The sequence below is a fragment of the Salmo salar genome, unplaced genomic scaffold (genome assembly GCF_905237065.1).
Source record: "Salmo salar unplaced genomic scaffold, Ssal_v3.1, whole genome shotgun sequence".
In the NCBI taxonomy this organism is placed as follows: domain Eukaryota; kingdom Metazoa; phylum Chordata; class Actinopteri; order Salmoniformes; family Salmonidae; genus Salmo; species Salmo salar.
Window position 1 is genome coordinate 113,587 of NW_025549090.1, and position 22,472 is coordinate 136,058.

Genomic DNA, 22,472 nt, shown 5'->3' on the forward strand with positions numbered 1-22,472 from the left:
AGAGTGGACATGTTCCCCATACATACAATATCTGGAAATATTGCATTTCAAGCACAGATTCAACTATATACAAAGACCAGGGTAACAATAACAAAATCAGACATTTAATAATTATTCTGTGGATTACATATTAAACCACCCAGACACATCAAAGATATTCGTCCTTCTGAACTGAGCTGCAGGACAGGAAGGAAACTGCTCAGGGACGTCACCATCAGGACACTGGTGAATTTAAAACAGTTCCAGAGTTCAACGTCTGTGATGGGAGAAAACTGAGGATGGATCAACAACATTGTAGTGACTCCATAATAACAACTTAAATGACAGAGTGAAAAGAAGAATACAAATATACAGAATACAAATATTCCAAAACATGCATCTTATATGCAACAAGGTACTAAAGTAATACTGTAAAAAACATCTACAAAGGAAGACACTTTTTGGCCTAAATGCAAAGCCTCATGTTTGGGGCAAATCCAACACATCACTGAGTAACTGCCTCCTTATTTTCAAGCATGGTGGTGGCTGCATCATGGTATGGGAATGCTTGACATCAGCAAATACTGGGGAGTTTTTCAGGATAAAAAGAAAACAGGATGGAGCTATGAACAGGCAAAATCCCAGAGGAAAACCTGCTTCAGTCTGCTTTACACCAGATACTGGGAGAGGAATTCACCTTTCAACAGAACAATAACCTAGGTATTTAATTTCTATCAATCTAAAAATACAAAATATATATTGTGTCTCAGTGTCTTCGTAAACCTGCTCCAGAGCGCTCAAGACCTCAGACTGGGGCCAAGGTTCACCTTCCAACAGGACAATGACCCGAAGCACACAGTCAAGACAACACAGGAGTGGCTTCGGGACAAGTCTCTGAATGTCCATGAGAGGCCCAGCCAGAGCCCGGACTTGAACCCGATCAAACATCTCTGGAGAGACCTGAAAATAGCTTTGCAGCAACGCTCCCCATCCAACCTGACAGAGCTTTAGAGGATCTGCAGAGAAGAATGGGAGAAACTCCCCAAATACAGGTGTGCAAAGCTTGTAGCGTCATACCCAAGATAATTCAAGGCTGTAATCGCTGCCAAAGGTGCTTCAACAAAGTACTGAGTAAAGGGTCTGAATAATTATGTAAATGTGATATTTCAGTTTTTTATACATTTGCAAAAATGTCTAAACCTGTTTTTGCTTTGTCAATATGGGGTATTCTGTGTAAATTGATGAGGGAAAAAACAATTGAATCCATTTTAGAAGAAGGCTGTAATGTAAGAAAATGTGGAAAAGTCAAGGGGTCTGAATACTTTCCTAATGCACAGTAAACTCTCATGTTTACTTACTTGTTGAATGGGTGTCAGAGATGTATTCATCTGAAAGATAAACAACATGAGGTTATATCACTCTAAATAGCATCTGGTACAAAAGTACAAAGTGATGATTGACATGTGCTCCTACCTCGTAATACAATTTCTTTCCATACTGTCCTCTCATCATCACTGAATAACTCCATCTCAATGTCAATCCCTGTCATTTTCACAACCGCTCTGAAAAAAGCTTGGTGTGGTGTCTCTATGTATGAGCTGAATCCTCTGGAGGGAGGGAGGGAGAGAGAGAGAGAGGGGGGAAGAGATCTTTGAGAAAAATTGCTTTAAACATGTTTCCGATGCTAATAAAGCCATTTGAATTGAATTGAGAGCGAGCGAGAGAGATCAATGCATAGAACTGTGATTTAAATGTCAGATTCACGTTCTTAGTCTACTGAAACTGTACCGGTGGATTGATGGAGGTAGAACAGGGAATGTTCAGTCTGAAGGAACTATTCAGTTTTAAGGACTGCTCTGGTCTTGAGATGAGAATCCTTGAAGACCCTTGAAACTTTGATTCCTGTTGTTCCACAGCCTGTGAAACGAGGCATGGAATACACAGCCAGTCAATGTATAGTCTAATTCAAAGATTATTCAGAAAACTACCAACACACTTATCTTCATTTAATGAGTGTCAACATAAACTGCACCACTGGTTAGTTAAGGTCACCTCTATAATAATGGAACCTCACCAGTATTTGGCCGGGGTTACTGGGGAACAGGTATAGGCGTGGAATTAGTGTTTCCTTTTTCACTGTCAGATAGAGCATCAGCTCACAGTGGACATCTACGTTCCAAGACAGTAATCTCAGTATCAGAGAGATTACTGAGAACTTGGGATGGAGAATCTTTGCATGGAATCTGGTGACCTCATGCACTTCCTCTAAAGACACTCCATGTTCCTCTACATGAAGAATCTTCATCTCATTCCTCAGGGACGGGTTGGTCCCTGAACAACACAATAAAAAGGAGACAGAAAGACAAATATTGTATTATTCATCCAACTAAAACACAAAGAATATGCAGTACCAGATCACAGTAAACTCAAACTCCCAGAATAGTTCATTCATTCATGAAGTGAAACTCAGTTACATGGAAATGTCTTTCTGAATACTATTTCTATATGGTTTTACCTAAACAGACACAGTGTGGCAGATGAACTTCCTCCAGTTCACCTAACTCCATAGTGATGTCCAGCAATGGACCACCTTGTGTGTACTGCATGTCTTTCAGAAGGTGACTGTAGGGTTCCCAGTTCCTGAAGTGATACTTCAGAATGACATCTCTCTCACACAGCCAGCGGAGCCCAGACACTGTGCACTCATAACTCCCTTTGGGTGTCCTGTGCCTGAGGGCAACAACAAGATATGGTAGAGAGGGTCAATGGTCAAATGGAGATGTTGGATTAGAAGACTACTCCCAAAGGTAATGGGGAAATACTCTAGCAAGTGGAATGAAATGTTAAAAGTAGTTATTTTACCTGAACATTGTCACTCCCTGGACAGTGGAAGTCAAGGGTTCAATCTGAAGCCAGTGTGTGGAGTCCTGAACAAGGACAAGCATGTCAGTAATACATATGGGGCCTGTTTCCTGGACACAGATTGAGTCTAGTGCTGGACTAAAAAGCATGCTCAATGGAAGTTCCAATAGAAAGTTCTTTACGGTCCAGGACTAGACTTAATCTGTGTCCAGAAACTGGCCAATTAACCAAAGTAACTAATCTAATGTATTTATTCAATGTTACATGGAATGCTGGGGATTTATCAATGAAACTGTCTAATGACAAAATATGACAACAGCTAAAATCCTGCATGACTACAAGCAGAACACAGGACTGTCTATATCCCAGTATGAATGGTTGGTCAGTACACACCTGGCTTTGAGACTGTGTTTATATTACTAAAGCAGAACACAGGACTGTCTATATCCCAGTAAGAATGGTTGGTCAGTACACACCTGGCTTTGAGACTGTGCCTGACTCCTGCAGGTATGTAAAAGTAACAATTGACATTATGACTTACCTCAACATGGTCACAAGTCTTACAGCTCTGAGGAATCCCTGAAGTCAAAAGTAGTTGTTACTTAAAATGGACAATCTCATGGAATAATGAATTAATAATTATTCATTAGACTTTTAATAAAAATGAATATATAAGTGAGCAACAGTCTCAGAATGTACACTCATTAGCATACCATAATCTGACATTAGTGTTATATTAATTAATGTTTGTGGAAGGAGGAAACAACATCGTTCTGGTCCATGTTTTGTAGATGTTGGGGTCTGATTTCTGGTAGATCCTATGATGAGAGCTTAAAGATAGAGTCAGCTAAATGATTTTGTACGAGCAGCACCACAGATATTGTGATGAGCAAGATGCCTGACTTCTCTCTCACACAGTCACACACAGTATCTGCCCATGTGCAAGGGTTCTCTTCACTCTCTTACAGAGTGGTAGTCACGGGACCAAAACAGCGGAGACGTTTAGCCTTGCGCTACAATGCTCTTAGTTGTTATTGAAATTGACCCACAATGCTGTTTACTTTGTGCATCTACGTCATATCGCTGACTCTACCTTTAAGCTTGTTTTGACCAAATAGAAAACAATTATCAGTTAACTCACATTTCTCAGGTCCAGGCTTGATCCAACTCTCTCCACCATGGTATCTGGTGTTCTCAGGTCCAGGCTTGATCCAACTCTTTCCACCATGGTCTCTGGTGTTCTCAGGTCCAGGCTTGATCCAACTCTCTCCACCATGGTCTCTGGTGTTCTCAGGTCCAGGCTTGATACAACTCTCTCCACCATGGTCTCTGGTGTTCTCAGGTCCAGGCTTGATACAACTCTCTCCACCATGGTATCTGGTGTTCTCAGGTCCAGGCTTGATCCAACTCTCTCCACCATGGTCTCTGGTGTTCTCAGGTCCAGGCTTGATCCAACTCTCTCCACCATGGTCTCTGGTGTTCTCAGGTCCAGGCTTGATACAACTCTCTCCACCATGGTCTCTGGTGTTCTCAGGTCCAGGCTTGATACAACTCTCTCCACCATGGTCTCTGATGTCCTCAGGTCCAGGCTTGATACAACTCTCTCCACCATGGTCTCTGGTGTTCTCAGGTCCAGGCTTGATACAACTCTCTCCACCATGGTCTCTGATGTCCTCAGGTCCAGGCTTGATCCAACTCTCTCCACCATGGTCTCTGGTGTTCTCAGGTCCAGGCTTGATACAACTCTCTCCACCATGGTCTCTGGTGTTCTCAGGTCCAGGCTTAATACAACTCTCTCCACCATGGTCTCTGGTGTTGGTAAAGCAGAAGGATAGACTGTGATTAAACTAAATACAACTTATAAAGGCTTTATATAGCATGCATACAGTCTTCATAAGACATACAACAAGTTTATAAGGGGTGAGAGAACAACTCCCTATGTAGGGCGCATTGCCTAAATGTGACATAACCCACTATGTCAACTTTCATATAGGCAATACCAACAGGTGACATTGCATATCTTGAGGAAAGCCCTTAGAGGTGTGAAGTCACCAGGTATCATGAGTTACATACCCCCAGGTAGTGATTAGAGAGAGAATGACATTACAGAGAGGCTGTTCTATTTAATAGGTTCTGATGCCCTCTAGTGGTTAGAGAGAGAATGACATTACAGAGAGGCTGTTCTATTTAACAGGTTCTGATGCCCTCTAGTGGTTAGAGAGAGAATGACATTACAGAGAGGCTGTTCTATTTACCAGGTTCTGATGCCCTCTAGTGGTTAGAGAGAGAATGACATTACATAGAGGCTGTTCTATTTAACAGGTTCTGATGCCCTCTAGTGGTTAGAGAGAGAATGACATTACAGAGAGGCTGTTCTATTTAACAGGTTCTGATGCCCTCTAGTGGTTAGGGAGAGAATGACATTACAGAGAGGATGTTCTATTTAACAGGTTCTGATGCCCTTTAGTGGTTAGAGAGAGAATGACTTTACAGTGAGGTTGTTCTATTTAACAGGTTCTGATGCCCTCTAGTGGTTCGAGAGAGAATTACATTACAGAGAGGAGAGATAACTGGACATCGGTACATCCAACAGAACACATTAAAACACACCACTACGACTAATCTGTCTATAGGTCCAACAGAACACATTAAAACACACCACTACTACTAATCTAACTGTCTGTAGGTCCAACAGAACACATTAAAACACACCACTACTACTAATCTAACTGTCTGTAGGTCCAACAAAACACATTAAAACACACCACTACTACTAATCTAACTGTCTGTAGGTCCAACAGAACACATTAAAACACACCACTACCACTAATCTAACTGTCTGTAGGTCCAACAGAACACATTAAAACACACCACTACTACTAATCTAACTGTCTGTAGGTCCAACAGAACACATTAAAACACACCACTACTACTAATCTAACTGTCTGTAGGTCCAACAGAACACATTAAAACACACCACTACCACTAATCTAACTGTCTGTAGGTCCAACAGAACACATTAAAACACACCACTACTACTAATCTAACTGTCTGTAGGTCCAACAGAACACATTAAAACACACCACTACTACTAATCTAACTGTCTGTAGGTCCAACAGAACACATTAAAACACACCACTACTACTAATCTAACTGTCTGTAGGTCCAACAGAACACATTAAAACACACCACTACTACTAATCTAACTGTCTGTAGGTCCAACAGAACACATTAAAACACACCACTACTACTAATCTAACTGTCTGTAGGTCCAACAGAACACATTAAAACACACCACTACTACTAATCTAACTATCTGTAGGTCCAACAGAACACATTAAAACACACCACTACTACTAATCTAACTATCTGTAGGTCCTACAGAACACATTAAAACACACCACTACTACTAATCTAACTATCTGTAGGTCCTACAGAACACATTAAAACACACCACTACTACTAATCTAACTGTCTGTAGGTCCAACAGAACACATTAAAACACACCACTACAACTAATGTAATTGTAGGAATGATTCCAGAGGAAAACAAATGATAAAATATTGCTATGACTCACCTCTGAATGTCTTGGCCATCTATCTGACACTGGGTCACTGAGGAGGAGTAAAACCTAAACCCAAACCCAGGATAGAGGGGTTCAGTGAATGTGGTGTGTTCTGTGTAAAGGTGTGTCAGTGTACCAGAGGAGGACACACTATAGAAGGACAAAGTACCAGCTGGCCAGTCCAGATACACTCCAACTCTCTTAGAAACAGGACCAGAGATGGATCTCCAGACTCTAGCATGGAAAAAGACTTTCAATTCATAACCTCTTTCATAGCAGAATAAACTCAAGGACTTCTTATTGGCTCCAATCCTACAGTCATCCTCCTTTCCCTTTCTCTTCAGTCCTCTACACCACACCAATGACAGCCTCGGTACCATCCCTCTCAACCTCCCAGTAATAACGAGATCCAGATAAGCCTTCTCTGCAGAGAACTTGGGAATGATAGTCAAATCTGTCTGGATGGTCTTCATAATGCTGCTTCTCTTCCACCCGTGTCACCTTCCTGTTCCCCTCAGACAGTATCAGGTTTGGGTTTACTGTATTTGGGTCCAGGGTGAGATGACAGGCATCTGTAGACAAAAGGAGAGTTTAATCAAACCACATCTTCATATAAAATGTTGTTTTGTAGGAACAGAACAAGTATTGATTAGTTACTATGTTACTATAGTTCTGAATATGTAGTTAATTAGGATTGAAGAGACTTACACTTCCTCAGCCCTGATTTCAGCCTGCACTCTCCACCATGATCCACACTGTAGGAGAAACAGGTTATTGACTGACAAAGACCTAATAAAGCAGTCAACATTTAAACCATATTGTTGTGTTCTGGTGCACTATCCAAGTTCATTACTAGAGACATACAGGTATTATATCCTACCTACTGCATACAGAACGGAGTACAATTCATTACTAGAGACATACAGGTATTCTATCCTACCTACTGCATACAGAACGGAGTACAATTCATTACTAGAGACATACAGGTATTCTATCCTACCTACTGCATACAGAACAGAGTACAATTCATTACTAGAGACATACAGGTATTCTATCCTACCTACTGCATACAGAACAGAGTACAATTCCACCAGGATATCAGAGATGCAGAAGAAGAGTATTCATGTGGTGATGATGTATGCTGTGTTGGAGTGCTCAGCCTGCTGAGTAAACTTCCCCTTAATTCTACCATCATGTCCTCATGTTACTGACCCTACTACACTACATATGACACAACCACTGCTCACACTATTAGGACATCTATTCTGACTTACTTCAGCTTCATCAGTTTATATGTGGGATCCACCAGAGCAGCTGAAAGCAGTCCTCCTGCAGAGTCTCCTGGGTGATTGTAGCTCAGGTCAAGCTCTTTCAGGTGGGAGGGGTTGGACCTCAGAGCTGAAGACAGAGCAGCACAGCCCTCCTCTGTGCCCAGACAGCCAGACAGCCTACAGAGAGACACACAACAGCTGTCTAGGTTGGTGTACTGGTGTCAATCATCTTGTAGGACACCCATACATTTGTCCATGACACAAACATTGTCATGAAACATCAGATTTTCAGAGTATTTGTTTTACTAAGCTCAGTTCAGTACAGACCTGACTGAAACAGCTGTACTTACCCCAGTGTGTGTAGTTTACAGTCTGGATCCTCCAGTCCAGCAGACAGCAGTGTAACTCAGCTCAGTAAAGACCTGACTGAAACAGCTGTACTTACCCCAGTGTGTGTAGTTTACAGTCTGGATCCTCCAGTCCAGCAGACAGCAGTGTAACTCCTGAGTCCTGCAGGTCATTGTCTCTCAGCTCCAGTTGTTTCAGTTGTGAGTTGGGTGAACTCAGGACTGAGGCCAGATCTGAACAGCAACCCTCTGTCAGACCACACTGACCTAGACTAGAGGGCAGAAGAGCACATGATTAACACATGTTTAAAACATCCACATAATAACTCATACTGAAGATATTTAACTCACACTAGTGTCTGTATGTTGCAGAGTGGACTGGTTAGTCCAACACAGAGCAGCTCCACTCCTCTGTCTCCCAGGTCATTGTTGCTGAGGTCTAGTTCTCTCAGGGGGGAGTTTGGTGTCTGCAGAGCTGAGGTCAGAGTCTCACAGGATTCATATGTCAGTTTACAGCGATCCAGGCTAGAGAGAGGAGATAATCTGTTATATATACAAATCCTTCATTATAATGATACTGTAAACATCAACTCAATAACATAACTTACAGTGCTCTTTTGCAGGTTTTCACTACCGGCAGCAACCTCTGATAACCTTCCTTTGTTGTGTTGTATGTCTTCAGGTCAAACTCCTCCAGCACCTCCTCTGACATCAGTAACAGGTAGGCCAGGGCTGAACATTGGTCAGGTTTTAGTCTTGATTCTGAAAGAGTTCCTGATCGCATGGAGGTCTGCATGTCTTCACCTAGAGAGTTGGCACCAAGTTCATTCAGACAGTGGAACAAGTTGATGATCCTTTCTGGTGAAGATTCCCTTTTGATCTTGTCTGAAAGGTACGTGACTGTTCTCTCAACTGTTTCCTCATTGGTCTGTGTTGTACTTCCTGTCTGTGTCAGAAGGCCTCGTAACAGATTCTGATTGGACTCCAGTGAGAGACCCAGAAGGAAGCGGAGGAACAGGTCCAGGTGTCCATTCTCACTCTTCAAGGCCTGGTCCACTGCTCTCCTGTGTAAGTCAGACAACTGGATTGACTCCTTCTCTTCATCACTAGTGGGGGAGAAAACATTTTCCTTCTTGTCCAGACATGATTCTAAAGCATGCACTGCTGCTAGAAACTCCTGAATGCTCAGATGCACAAAGCTGTAGACCTTGTCTTGGTACAGCCCAGATTCTTCTTTAAAGATCTCTCTACACAATGCTGAGTACTCTGATGCCTCTGTGACATCAAGGCCACACTCTCTCAGGTCCTCCTCATAGAAGATCAGGTTGCCCTTCTGCAGCTGTTGGAAAGCCAGCTTTCCCAGTTTCAGGATCATCTCTTTGTCTGACTGAGACAGTTCCTTTGGGTTTGTCTCTGTTGCTTTGTTGTACTTCTTATTCTTCACAATGATTTGGATGAGAATGAAGTGTGAGTACATCTGGGTCAGAGTTTTGGGGACTTCATCCTTCTCTGCCTCTTTCAGTATCATCTCAAGGACAGTGGCTGATATCCAACAGAAGACTGGCATGTGGCACATGATGTGGAGGCTCCTTGATGTCTTCATGTGTTTGATGATTTCATTGGCCAGATTCTGATCTGGGATTATCTTCCTGAAATACTCCTCCTTCTGTGGATCATTGAACCCTCGTACCTCTGTCAGCTGGTCAATACACTCAGGAGGGATCTGATTGGCTGCTGCAGGCCTTGAAGTTATCCAGAGGAGAGCAGAGGGAAGCAGATTCCCCTCGATGAGGTTTGTCAGCAGCACATCCACTGAGGTTGGCTGTGTGACATCACAGCACTTCTCATTGTTTTTGAAGTCTAGAGGAAGTCGACACTCATCCAGACCATCAAAAATGAAAACAGTTTTGGTTTCACCATCTTCAATGCTGTCAATCTCTTTCAGCTCTGGGAAGTAGTGGGAAAGAAGTTGCATCAGACTGTATTGGTCCTTTTTCAGGTTCAGATCACGGAAAGGAAGAGGAAACATGAAATGAACGTCCTGGTTTGCTTTTCCCTCTGCCCAGTCAAGGATGAACTTCTGCACAGAGACTGTTTTTCCAACACCAGCGATTCCTTTTGTCAGCACAGTTCTGATAGGTTTGTCTTGTCCAGGTAAAGGCTTGAAGATGTCGTTGCATTTGATTGGTGTCTCTCGTGTGGTTTGTTTCTTGGATGCCATCTCTATCTGTCTAACCTCATGTTCATTATTGAGCCCTCCACTTCCACCCTCTGTGATGTAGAGCTCTGTGTAGATGTCCTTGAACAGACTTTGGTTTCCATGGTGTCCAATTCCTTCAGATACGTGTTGATACTTATGTTTCAGTTTAGCCTTAATGTCTTGTTGGACTGTCAGCAGAGTTTGACCTGTAGGAAAACAATGAGAGTTGGGACTCATAACTTTGTGTGTGTGTTTTATATAGGCCTTTGTACTGTTCTTTGTAATATTGTATGAAACACAGTCTTACTTCTTCTGTCCAGAAGGTTGTGTGTGATCTTTAATGCATCTTCACTGTCCAAACTCTCCACTTCCTTATTGTCATCTGGTAATGGTTCCTGGCTGAAAGCAGGTGGCTGATCACTCTTCATTGATAGCAGGCTGGTTGTAGGTAACTCTGCTTTGGGCTTCTGGACACTGAACAAAACAGGGAGAGATCACCTCATCAATATCTCATCAACTTCATTTTAACAACTGTATAATGGACCTTCTACTGTATAATTACTGATGTTTCTTTTTAAATGAATCCACAATTGGGAAAACAGCAGCACTGAGTGGTTTCTACTCTGTCTTTTATAAAGCTAGCCATCTTCAGTTAGCTATCCATCTTCAGTTAGCTAGCCATCTTCAGTTAGCTAGCCATCTTCAGTTAGCTATCCAGCTTCAGTTAGCTATCCAGCTTCAGTTAGCTATCCAGCTTCCTGTTAGCTATCCATCTTCAGTTAGCTTCACATTCCAGGTCCGGCTTCATCCATACTATGATGGTGTATACTCCCGCTGCTAAGTGTAGTAGTCTTATAACTGTGTGTTGCACATGGCTAGTCGAACCCCAAACTCTTCATTTAGGCCGGTTAACTCAGAGCTAAGTCCACTTATCCTGAATGAAGTGTCTGAGCCACTAGTTGAGGACCAATGAAATCAGATACCCTTCCTCTCACACAGATTTGGTCATCCTCCCCTTCATTTGAGGAAGATAACCGATTTAAAGATTGCAGAGCTATATGATTAATACATTGACATGATTGGTTGAAGGTAGGTGGGGCGGGAGGTACTGTATAAACACAAACTCACTTCCTTGAAAACAGCTCTGCACTGCTCCTCGAAGAACAGGAAGTATGAACGCCCTGACTTCTGCAGAGGCCGTATCACCGTAAAATGCTGCACGGCAAATGCAGACGTCAGATTGACCATGCAGAGCCTTTATTTTTGTATTTAACCTTTATTTAACTAGGCAAGTCAGGCAAGTCAGCGGTGTTGCAATCTACTGCAGAGATAGCCTGCAGAGTTCTGTCTTACTATCCAGGTCTGTACCCAAACAATTCGAGTTCCTACTTTTAAAAATCCACCTTTCCAGAAACAAGTCTCTCACTGTTGCCGCTTGCTATAGACCACCCTCTGCCCCCAGCTGTGCTCTGGACACCATATGTGAACTGATTGCCCCCATCTATCTTCAGAGCTCGTGCTGCTAGGTGACCAAACTGGGACATGCTTAACACCCCGGCCATCCTACAATCTAAGCTTGATGCCCTCAATCTCACACAAATTATCAATGAACCTACCAGTTGCAACCCCAAATCTGTAAACACGGGCACCCTCATAGATATCATCCTAAACAACTTGCCCTCCAAATACACCTCTGCTGTTTTCAACCAAGATCTCAGCGATCACTGCCTTATTGCCTGCATCGGTAATGGGTCTGCGGTCAATGGCCATGCTTTCCACCTGGCTACCGCTACCCCGGCCAACTGCACTGCACCCCCCCACAGCAACTCGCCCAAGCCTCCCCCATTTCTCCTTCACCCAAATCCAGATAGCTGATGTTCTGAATGAGCTGCAAAATCTGGACCCCTACAAATCAGCCGAGCTAGACAATCTGGACCCTCTCTAAAACTATCTGCCGAAATTGTTGCAACCCCTATTACTAGCCTGTTCAACCTCTCTTTCAAATCATCTGAGATTCCCAAAGATTGGAAAGCTTCCGCGAACATTGCCCTCTTCAAAGGGGGTGACACTCTAGACCCAAACTGCTACAGACCTATATCTATCCTATCCTACCCTGCCTTTCTAACGTCTTCGAAAGCCAAGTTAACAAACAGATTACCAACCATTTCGAACACCACTATACCTTCTCCGCTATGCAATCTGGTTTCAGAGCTGGTCATGGGTGCACCTCAGCCACGCTCAAGGTCCTAAACGATATCATAACCGCCATCGATAAGAGACATTACTGTGCAGCCGTATTCATCGACCTGGCCAAGGCTTTCGACTCTGTCAATCACCACATTCTTATCGGCAGACTCAACAGCCTTGGTTTCTCAAATGACTGCCTCGCCTGGCTCACCAACTACTTCTCTGATAGAGTTCAATGTGTCAAATCGGAGGGCCTGTTGTCCGGACCTCTGGCAATCTCTATGGGGGTGCCACAGGGTCTAATTCTCGGGCCAACTCTCTTCTCTGTATACATCAATGATGTCGCTCTTGCTGCTGGTGATTCCCTGATCCACCTCTACGCAGACGACACCATTCTATATACTTCTGGCCCTTCCTTGGACACTGTGTTAACCTGTTAGGGCTAGGGGGCAGTATTTACACGGCCGGATAAAAACGTACCCGATTTAATCTGGTTATTACTACTGCCCAGAAACTAGAATATGCATATAATTATTGGCTTTGGATAGAAAACACCCTAAAGTTTCTAAAACTGTTTGAATGGTGTCTGTGAGTATAACAGAACTCATATGGCAGGCAAAAACCTGAGAAGATTCCTTACAGGAAGTGGCCTGTCTGACAAGTTCTTGTTCTTCTTGACTCTCTTTATTGAAAACTGAGGATCTTTGCTGTAACGTGACACTTCCTACGGCTCCCATAGGCTCTCAGAACCCGGGAAAAAGCTGAATGATGTAATTCCAGCCCCTGGCTGAAAAACATTAGCGCCTTTGGTAAGTGGTCTATCAGAGGACAATCAGACTGAGGCGCGTGCAAGAGGCGACCCCATGTTTTTATTTTCTCTCTCTTTGTACTAAAACACAGATTCCCGGTCGGAATATTATCGCTTTTTTACGAGAAAAATGGCATAAAAATTGATTTTAAACAGCGGTTGACATGCTTCGAAGTACGGTAATGGAATATTGAGATTTTTTTTGTCACGAAACGCGTCGGGCGCGTGACCCTTCTTTACCCTTTCGGATAGTGTCTTGAACGCACGAACAAAACGCCGCTATTTGGATATAACTATGGATTATTTTGAACCAAACCAACATTTGTTATTGAAGTAGAAGTCCTGGGAGTGCATTCTGACGAAGAACAGCAAAGGTAATAACATTTTTCTTATAGTAAATCTGACTTTGGTGAGGGCTAAACTTGGTGGGTGTCTCAATAGCTAGCCCTGTGATGCCGGGCTATCTACTTAGAATATTGCAAAATGTGCTTTCACCGAAAAGCTATTTTAAAATCGGACATAGCGAGTGCATAGAGGAGTTCTGTATCTATAATTCTTAAAATAATTGTTATGTTTTTTGTGAACGTTTATCGTGAGTAATTTAGTAAATTCACCAGAAGTTTGCGGGGGTATGCTAGTTCTGAACATCACATGCTAATGTAAAAAGCTGGTTTTTGATATAAATATGAACTTGATTGAACAAAACATGCATGTATTGTATAACATAATGTCCTAAGATTGTCATCTGATGAAGATCATCAAAAGTTAGTGCTGCATTTAGCTGTGGTTTGGGTTTATGTGACATTATATGCTAGCTTGAAAAATGGGTGTCTGATTATTTCTGGCTGGGTACTCTGCTGACATAATCTAATGTTTTGCTTTCGTTGTAAAGCCTTTTTGAAATCGGACAGTGTGGTTAGATTAACGAGAGTCTTGTCTTTGAAATGGTGTAAAATAGTCATATGTTTGAGAAATTGAAGTAATAGCATTTCTAAGGTATTTGAATAACGTGCCACGGGATTCCACTGGCTGTTACGTAGGTGGGATGAAATCGTCGCACTGGCCCTAGAGAAGTTAACAAACCTCCAGACGAGCTTCAATGTCATACAACTCTCCTTCCGTGGCCTCCAACTGCTCTTAAATGCAAGTAAAACTAAATGCATGCTCTTCAACCAATCGCTGCCCGCACCTGCCCGCCCATCCAGCATCAGTACTCTGGACGGTTCTGACTTAGAATATGTGGACAACTACAAATACCTAGGTGTCTGGTTAGACTGTAAACTCTCCTTCCAGACTCACATTAAGCATCTCCAATCCAAAATTAAATCTAGAATCGGCTTCCTATTTCACAACAAAGCATCCTTCACTCATGCTGCTAAACATACCCTCGTAAAACTGAACATCCTACCGATCCTCGACTTCGGCGATGTCATTTACAAAATAGCCTCCAACACTACTCAACAAATTGGATACAGTCTATCACAGTGCCATCCGTTTTGTCACCAAAGACCCATATACTACCCACCATGGTCGGAACTAGAAGCACAAGCATTTCGCTACACTTGCATTAACACCTGCTAACCATGTGTATGTGACAAATAAATTTGATTTGATTTGATTTTACCATTGCGACCTGTACGCTCTCGTTGGCTGGCCCTCGCTTCATACTCGTCGCCAAACCCACTGGCTCCAGGTCATCTACAAGTCTTTGCTAGGTAAAGCCCCGCCTTATCTCAGCTCACTGGTCACCATAGCAGCACCCACCCGTAGCACGCGCTCCAGCAAGTATATCTCACTGGTCACCCTCAAAGCCAATTCCTCCTTTGGCAGCCTTTCCTTCCAGTTCTCTGCTGCCAATGACTGGAACGAACTGCAAAGATCACTGAAGCTGGAGACATATCTCCCTCACTAGCTTTAATAAGCACCAGCTGTCAGAGCAGCTCACAGATCACTGCACCTGTACATAGCCCATCTGTAAATAGCCCATCCAACTACCTCATCCCCATACTGTATTTATTTATTTATCTTGCTCCTTTTGCACCCCAGTATCTCTACTTGCACATTCATCTTCTGCAAACTACCATTCCAGTGTTTAATTGCTATATTGTAATTACTTCGCCACCATGGCCTATTTATTGCCTTAACCCCGTTATCCTATCTCTTTTGCACACTGTATATAGCCTTTTTCTACTGTATTATTGACTGTATGTTTGTTTATTCCATGTGTAACTCTGTGTTGTTGTATGTGTCGATCTGCTTTGCATTGTCTTGGCCAGGTCGCCGTTGTAAATGAGAACTTGTTCTCAACTAGCCTACCTGGTTAAATAAAGGTGAAAAATAAATAAAAAAATAACAAATTCTTATTTATAATGACAGCCTACCAAAACCTTCTATGGATGATATGTCTACAGCCACAATGCAACAAGCTGTTAAACAGATTGGTGTGCTTATGAAAGCAAAGCATCCTAAGTCGGCATTAACGCTAAGTAATAAAATAAAGGAGGAACTTCTAAAAACCTATTTCACAACATAGTCTGCTGAACTTGCAAGATAACTTTTCTTTGATTGTAATTTCGGCACAAATGAAAATGTGTTACTGCCTCATGGATTTGATATTTCAGCATTATCTCAACGAAGTGTTCGGTGTTGGACTAGCAATGTGCCTCATTCACGAGCAGTTAAAAGCCTGCTAGAGTGAAAAGGCTCTGCATGGTCAATCCGCCGTCTGCATTGACCAGAAGTCAGGGCATTCATACTTCTTCACTTTGCTGAGTAGAGCAGAGCTGTTGATCAGGAAGTTTAAACCTCCCGCCCCCACCTACCATCAACCAATCATGTCAATGCGGAGCTATACGGAGCCCTCCGCATTTGTTGCAACATTTGGGAGGCGCATGGCATCGCCGTACAAAGCTCAATTTGGCCTCCAAGCCTATGGAGGTTCCACAATTGCTTAACTGATCAAATCAAATGTATTTATAAAGCCCTTCTTACATCAGCTGATATCTCAAAGTGCTGTACAAAAACCCAGCCTAAAACCCCAAACAGCAAGTAATGCAGGTGTAGAAGCCCGGTGGCTAGGAAAAACTCCCTAGAAAGGCCAGAACCTAGGAAGAAACCTAGAGAGGAACCAGGCTGTGAGGGGTGGCCAGTCCTCTTCTGGCTGATCCTCCGAACCGTATACCACATTGCCAGATCAAGCAGAAATTGGCTTTAATAGTGGCAGGCGGGTGAGCAATTTCCACCGTCGTGTTATGGATGAAGCCTGACCTGGAATGTGACGCTAACTGAAGCTGGCTAACTGAAGCGGTCTAACTGAAGCGGGCTAACGGAAGCTGGCTAATGGAAGCTGGCTAACTGAAACTGGCTAACTGAAGCTGGCTAGATTTATAAATGCCTGAGTAGATGTAGCTGTAGCTTGCTTCGTAGTGTAACACTTAGGTTAGTTCTGAAGGATTCGTTGCCATAGAGATGTACCTGGCTAAAAGATGAGCCACTCGTGGTACTGGGTATCTCGAGTTGAACTCAGAGCAGTGGCAGGTATTTATGGATGCCAAAAAAAATACAAAACATAAAACCATTCATCTTTCGTCTCTCTGCGTTTCATAATAGAGGCTGAATGTATCTCAGAGGAGAAAGCATCTGAGTGAGTGAAACAGCGCTCCCTCTGTCTCTATACATGTAGGACATCTATTCAATTCAATTCAAGGGGCTTTATTGGCATGGGAAACATATGTTTACATTGCCAAAGCAAGTGAAATAGATAATAAACAAAAGTGAAATAATCAATAAAAAATGAACAGTAAACATTACACTCACACGTTTCAAAGGAATAGACATTTTAAATGTCATATTATGGCTATGTACAGTGTTATAACAATGTACAAATGGTTAATGTACAAAAGAGAAAATAAATAAACATGAATATGGGTTGTATTTACAATGGTGTTTGTTCTTCACTGGTTGACCTTTTCTTGTGGCAACAGGTCACAAATATTGCTGCTGTGATGGCATACTGTGGTATTTCACCCAGTAGATATGGAAGTTCATCAAAATTGGATTTGTTTTGGAATTCTTTGTGGGTTTTTGTAATCTGAGGGAAATATGTGTCTCTAATATGGTCATACATTTGGCAGGTTAGGAAGGGCAGCTCAGTTTCCACCTCATTTTGGGGGCAGTGTGCACAAAGCCTGTTTTCACTTGAGAGCCAGGTCTGCCTATTGCAGCCTCTCAATAGCAAGGCCATGCTCACTGAGTCTGTACATAGTCAAAGCTTTTCTTAATTTTGGGTCAGTCGCGGTGGTCAGGTATTCTGCCACTGTGTACTCTGTAGCATTGAAGACAAGGGAAGCCAGAGAGCATCTGGCATTCCTTGACAAAAAAGTATAAAAAAATTAGCCAATCAGCGTTGAGCTAAACCATGGGTGTCAAACTCTGGCCCGCGGGCCAAATTTGGCCCACGGGGTAATTATATTTGGCCCGCGAGACAATACCAAATTACTACTAGAGCTGGCCCGCCTGTATTATACAGCGCATTCACCGCTAATACTACGAATCCCATAATGCTCTGCTGTTGTTTTCGCGCCAATCAGGACAGGACCCAGAAACGCCCTCTCCTCTGTGACAGTAGTCATAGCAACATAGACGCTACAACTGTCAGCGCGCTATCCCTTCCCAAAAATGGCGAAAAGAAAGGCAGAAAACAGGAGCTTTCTGGACAATTGGGAGGCAGAATATCTGTTTACATATGTAAAAGACAAACCTGTTTGTCTTGTTTGTGGAGTCAACGTGGCTGTAAGTAAGGAGTACAACATTAGACGACACTATGAAACGAAACACCATGACAAATACAAGGACCTGGACATGACTCAAAGGAGCCAGAAAGTAGAGGAGATGAAAAGAAGTTTGGTTTCACAACAGAATATGTTCAAAAAAGCCACATCACAAAGTGGGGCTGCTGTAAAGGCTAGTTATATAGTGGCAGCAGAGATCGCAAAATCAGCCCGGCCCTTTAATGAGGGAGAGTTCGTGAAAAAGTGCATGATGAAAGTTTGTGACCTCGTATGCCCAGAGAAAAAGCAAGCATTTTCAAACGTGAGCCTGAGCAGGAACACAGTAGCTGATCGCACATGTGATCTTGCCACCAATCTGTATGACCAGCTGATGGAAAAGGGAAAAGATTTCGTTGCGTTCTCCCTCGCTGTGGATGAGAGCTGCGATGCATCTGATACTGCTCAGCTGTCAGTCTTCATCCGTGGAGTGGACTCAAATCTGTGTGTTACGGAGGAGCTATTGGGATTCAAATCAATGCATGGCACAACCACAGGAAAGGAAATCTTTGAGGAGGTTTCCAAATGTGTAACTGAAATAAAGCTGCCGTGGGATAAACTCGTTGGATTAACGACAGATGGTGCGCCAGCGATGTGTGGTAAAAAGAGTGGACTGGTGGGCATGGTTTGGGAGAAGATGCGGGAAGAGAACTGTGCAGGTGAGCTGCTTACCACTGCATCATACATCAGGAATCACTGTGTGCCAAAGCCATAAAGATGGAACATGTTATGACCACAGTAACACAGGTAGTTAACTTTATAAGAGCCAAAGGTCTGAATCACCGCCAGTTTAAATTTTTTCTAGAGGAGTGTGGTTCGGAATACGCAGACGTGCCGTATCACACAGAGGTGAGATGGCTAAGCAGAGGAAAAGTACTGAACAGATGTTTCGAGCTGCGTGAGGAAATATGTCAATTCCTGGAAACCAAAGGGAAGGATACAGCAGAGCTCCGGGAGCAAAAGTTTCTGTGTGAGCTGGCCTTTCTCTGTGACATCTCGAGCCATCTCGATGCGCTGAACCTGCAGCTTCAGGGGCGGGGGCGCATCATCACAGACATGTACGCTGCAGTGAGGGCCTTTAAAACTAAACTGTGCCTGTGGGAGAATCAGATGCTGCAAGGAAACCCTTGCCATTTTCCCTGCTGCCAAACCATAAAAGCGCAGATCTCTACCGCCGTGTTCCCATGCGCACAGTTTGCTGAAAAACTCAGTGTTCTCTCCGCTGAGTTTAGCCGGCGATTTGCCGACTTCGATGTCCAGAAATGTAGGTTTGAACTGCTTAGTAATCCTTTCGCAGTTGATGTGGAAAATGCACCAACCAACATCCAAATGGAGCTGATTGAACTCCAGTGCAACGACACGCTGAAGTCAAAGTATGATGCTGTGGGCGCCGCACAGTTTCCACGGTTCATCCCTGACACAATGCCTCAGCTCCGCACCCAAGCTGCTCAGATGCTCTCCATGTTCGGCAGCACTTATCTATGCGAGCAACTTTTCTCCTCGATGAAGATGACCAAAACAACTCACAGGAGACGTCTGACTGATGAACACCTTCGCTCGATACTGAGGATTTCTTCAGCTCAGAGCCTGAGCCCAGACATTGATGAACTAGCATCCAAGAAGAGATGCCAGGTATCTGGCTTGGGCACATCAGATTAGATCAGTGTGCAATAATTAATGTTTTCTTTGTGCACTTTTTCTTGCTACAAGGCATGGGCTTGAATGGTTGATTGATTTATTATCATTTTATTTGTAAAATTATTAGCCAGTGGAAAAAGTTTATTTTGGTATTTAAATCAGAAGGCTGCAAATAGAAAAGAGGCATATGATTTTTATTTAAAATTGTATTTATTTAATAAATGAATGCCATTGATGTGTTTTTTCATTTGAAATTCGATTTTGCATGTCTCCACTATTAAATTATATATTGTATGGTAATAAGCGATGCTTGTTCCATATTCAATGTTAAAGCAAAACTTGTTTGGGTCCATATTAAAAGGTTCATTTGTTCAATGTTGGCCCGCGACTTTGTTCAGGTTTTACATTTTGGCCCACTGGGTATTTGAGTTTGACACCCCTGAGCTAAACTGAGTGAGCTTAACTGTGAATGGTCCTGGCACACAAAAAAACTGTGTCAAGGGAAGCCAGTTTGGATTTGGCTTCACTCCTATCAAATCCCATTGAGAGCATATTTCATTGACAGAAGAACTTTAATTGTTGCACCTCGTTGTGGCTTGCTTGCCAGCTAGCTAAATCTTGCCCTTTCCTAAATGGATGGAGATAGGGATTTGGACTTGTGGTTTTACTTAATTCTCCGTAATGGCTAATGATTATAACGGCGATTCTGATCCAACCATTCATTCATTAAAGTGGGTACTGTGTGTCAGGGTGATAGACTGTTTTGTCAACATGAAAGACAGGAGGATGGCATTTGTGTTTCTTTACAAGTAGGGTGAGTCAACATTATCTTTCTACTTCCACACACACAGCCACATCATATTTAGCTTATGTTGATTGGACTAAATTATTTTTGGTTGAACTGGTGTTGGAACAGTGGAAGCAGCTCCTGTTTTCTTTGTGACTTGCTGTAACTCTCTGTGGTTCTAAATCAATAGTTGTTCAGTGGTCAGAAAATGTCAGAAACATTACCTTGACCATGCTGTAGGTCATGTAACTGTTTGTTACATGCAATATGTTTTGTGGACTTCACTGGACAGAGGTTTCTATCCGGTTTTGTGATAAAACAAAGGTGTGGTTGAATTTATTCTGCCACAGTGTCTTATTGTCTCAGCCTTTAGTCCTATATATCACTGTGTCTTATTGTCTAGGCCTTTAGTCCTATATATCACGGTGTCTTATTGTCTAGGCCTTTAGTCCTATATATCACTGTGTCTTATTGTCTCAGGCTTTAGTCCTATATATCACAGTGTCTTATTGTCTCAGCCTTTAGTCCTATATATCACTGTGTCTTATTGTCTCAGGCTTTAGTCCTATATATCACTGTGTCTTATTGTCTAGACCTTTAGTCCTATATATCACTGTGTCTTAATGTCTAGGCGTTTAGTCCTATATATCACAGTGTCTTATTGTCTCAGCCTTTAGTCCTATATATCACGGTGTCTTATTGTCTAGGCCTTTAGTCCTATATATCACGGTGTCAAGGCATATGAATTAACAGGTTATAGAGCACACAATGAAATGATCACAACACATGGGTTTTAATATGGCTGCCTCCCCCAGTGATTTTACCCACGCACCGCTACTGATTCAGAGTTGACCACATTTGACTCTCTAACTCCTCATATCTGATTAACAGTGATTTGTTTACACCGGAGGGAGAAGAGCATCCGGCAGCGTGTGCAACGATGTCCGAGAGAAAGAAAACTGTGTTCGTTGTTTGTAGTAACATCTTTGTTGTTGTAACATCCCAAATGGATGGTTTCACCGTTAAGGAATCTACCTTTAAGAGAACTGTATATATTTACAATTAATCGCTTACCTCTTAGAACTGGTGTCTTGAGTCATTTTAGAGGCAGTGGTCTCCTCCTCTCTCTCCCCAGAGAGACTCGTTTTAGAGGCAGTGGTCTCCTCCTCTCTCTCCCCAGAGAGACTCGTTTTAGAGGCAGTGGTCTCCTCCTCTCTCTCCCCAGAGAGACTCATTTTAGATGTAAGTCACAGCTCACTCAGCTACAATAAGAAATAACAGAACAGTCAATATTTCTGAACATTGAAGAACCAATAACAATGACAACACTTTTACGGTCTGTGGTCAGAGTTTAAACAGAGACTTCATGTTGCATTTAAACATTTACAGTCCAATCTGTTATTACTTTGACCTGGATCTCCATTAGCTAGTCTACCTGGTTGGATCCCCTCACTCCATAACAACAGCTGTCTACATGGGCTCCACACACAACTAAAATACATTATAGACATCTACTTTACATTGAAAGACTGTAGTAGACATTACAATGTGCAATCAATCGCCTATAACAACTCTATACCTCATAGCCTATAACATCACATATTAATTAGGATAATCAATATAAATCAACATAAAAGCCTACAATTATTATTCTTGAAAGTTGAAATCAGTATTGTAATAACTTTACAATTCTGCGGATGTTTTAACCCAAATCACCTCTCTCTACAATAGTCTAACTTCTCAAACACTTTTCTATATTAAATTGTAAAATGCTACAAACCTCAAACATGTTTCTTCGACCGTTATTTCTCTACTTCCTTATAAAATGTTGGCTACTTCCCATTTCAACACAGTGGTCGGGTTCAACACATATAGGTTTATATTATATGTTCATATTTATGTAACATTAAGTCCCCTAACCCGGACGACGCTGGGCCAAATTGTGCGCCGCCCTATGGGTCTCCAGATCACGGACGGTTACAGCCCGCGATCGAACCCGGGT

The 22,472-nt window shown here is 42.6% G+C and overlaps 2 protein-coding genes across 2 annotated transcripts; both read right to left on the reverse strand.

Moving 5' to 3' along the window:
* Nucleotides 1–1,484: 1,484 nt before the first annotated feature.
* Nucleotides 1,485–4,073, reverse strand: LOC123735239 (NACHT, LRR and PYD domains-containing protein 1 homolog). Its single transcript, XM_045713001.1, has 7 exons — nucleotides 3,983–4,073; nucleotides 3,383–3,420; nucleotides 2,842–2,906; nucleotides 2,495–2,709; nucleotides 2,054–2,310; nucleotides 1,768–1,896; nucleotides 1,485–1,586 (listed from the first exon to the last, which is right to left on the reverse strand). Exons 3-7 carry the CDS (start codon nucleotides 2,847–2,849, stop codon nucleotides 1,515–1,517), a joined length of 681 nt encoding a protein of 226 aa, XP_045568957.1. The 5' UTR covers nucleotides 2,850–2,906; nucleotides 3,383–3,420; nucleotides 3,983–4,073; the 3' UTR covers nucleotides 1,485–1,514.
* Nucleotides 4,074–6,543: 2,470 nt separating this feature from the next.
* Nucleotides 6,544–22,319, reverse strand: LOC123723959 (protein NLRC3-like). The gene is made up of 9 exons (XM_045712995.1): nucleotides 22,251–22,319; nucleotides 21,545–21,732; nucleotides 10,532–10,698; nucleotides 8,633–10,430; nucleotides 8,376–8,549; nucleotides 8,123–8,296; nucleotides 7,681–7,854; nucleotides 7,115–7,161; nucleotides 6,544–6,978 (listed from the first exon to the last, which is right to left on the reverse strand). Exons 2-9 carry the CDS (start codon nucleotides 21,703–21,705, stop codon nucleotides 6,755–6,757), a joined length of 2,919 nt encoding a protein of 972 aa, XP_045568951.1. The 5' UTR covers nucleotides 21,706–21,732; nucleotides 22,251–22,319; the 3' UTR covers nucleotides 6,544–6,754.
* Nucleotides 22,320–22,472: the final 153 nt, after the last annotated feature.

Excerpts from the sequence above, each read along its gene's own strand:
- LOC123735239 (XM_045713001.1), bottom strand. Across the intron at positions 2,311-2,494 it reads GCCACACTGTGTCTGTTTAG|GGACCAACCCGTCCCTGAGG; the intron begins GTAAAACCATAT and ends TGTGTTGTTCAG. Across the intron at positions 1,587-1,767 it reads CTACCTCCATCAATCCACCG|AGGATTCAGCTCATACATAG; the intron begins GTACAGTTTCAG and ends CCCTCCCTCCAG.
- LOC123723959 (XM_045712995.1), bottom strand. The coding sequence starts at position 21,705 with ATGAGTCTCTCTGGGGAGAGAGAGGAGGAGACCACTGCCTCTAAAACG. Across the intron at positions 10,431-10,531 it reads CAACCTTCTGGACAGAAGAA|GTCAAACTCTGCTGACAGTC; the intron begins GTAAGACTGTGT and ends GTTTTCCTACAG. Across the intron at positions 7,162-7,680 it reads TATAAACTGATGAAGCTGAA|TGTGGATCATGGTGGAGAGT; the intron begins GTAAGTCAGAAT and ends TTTCTCCTACAG.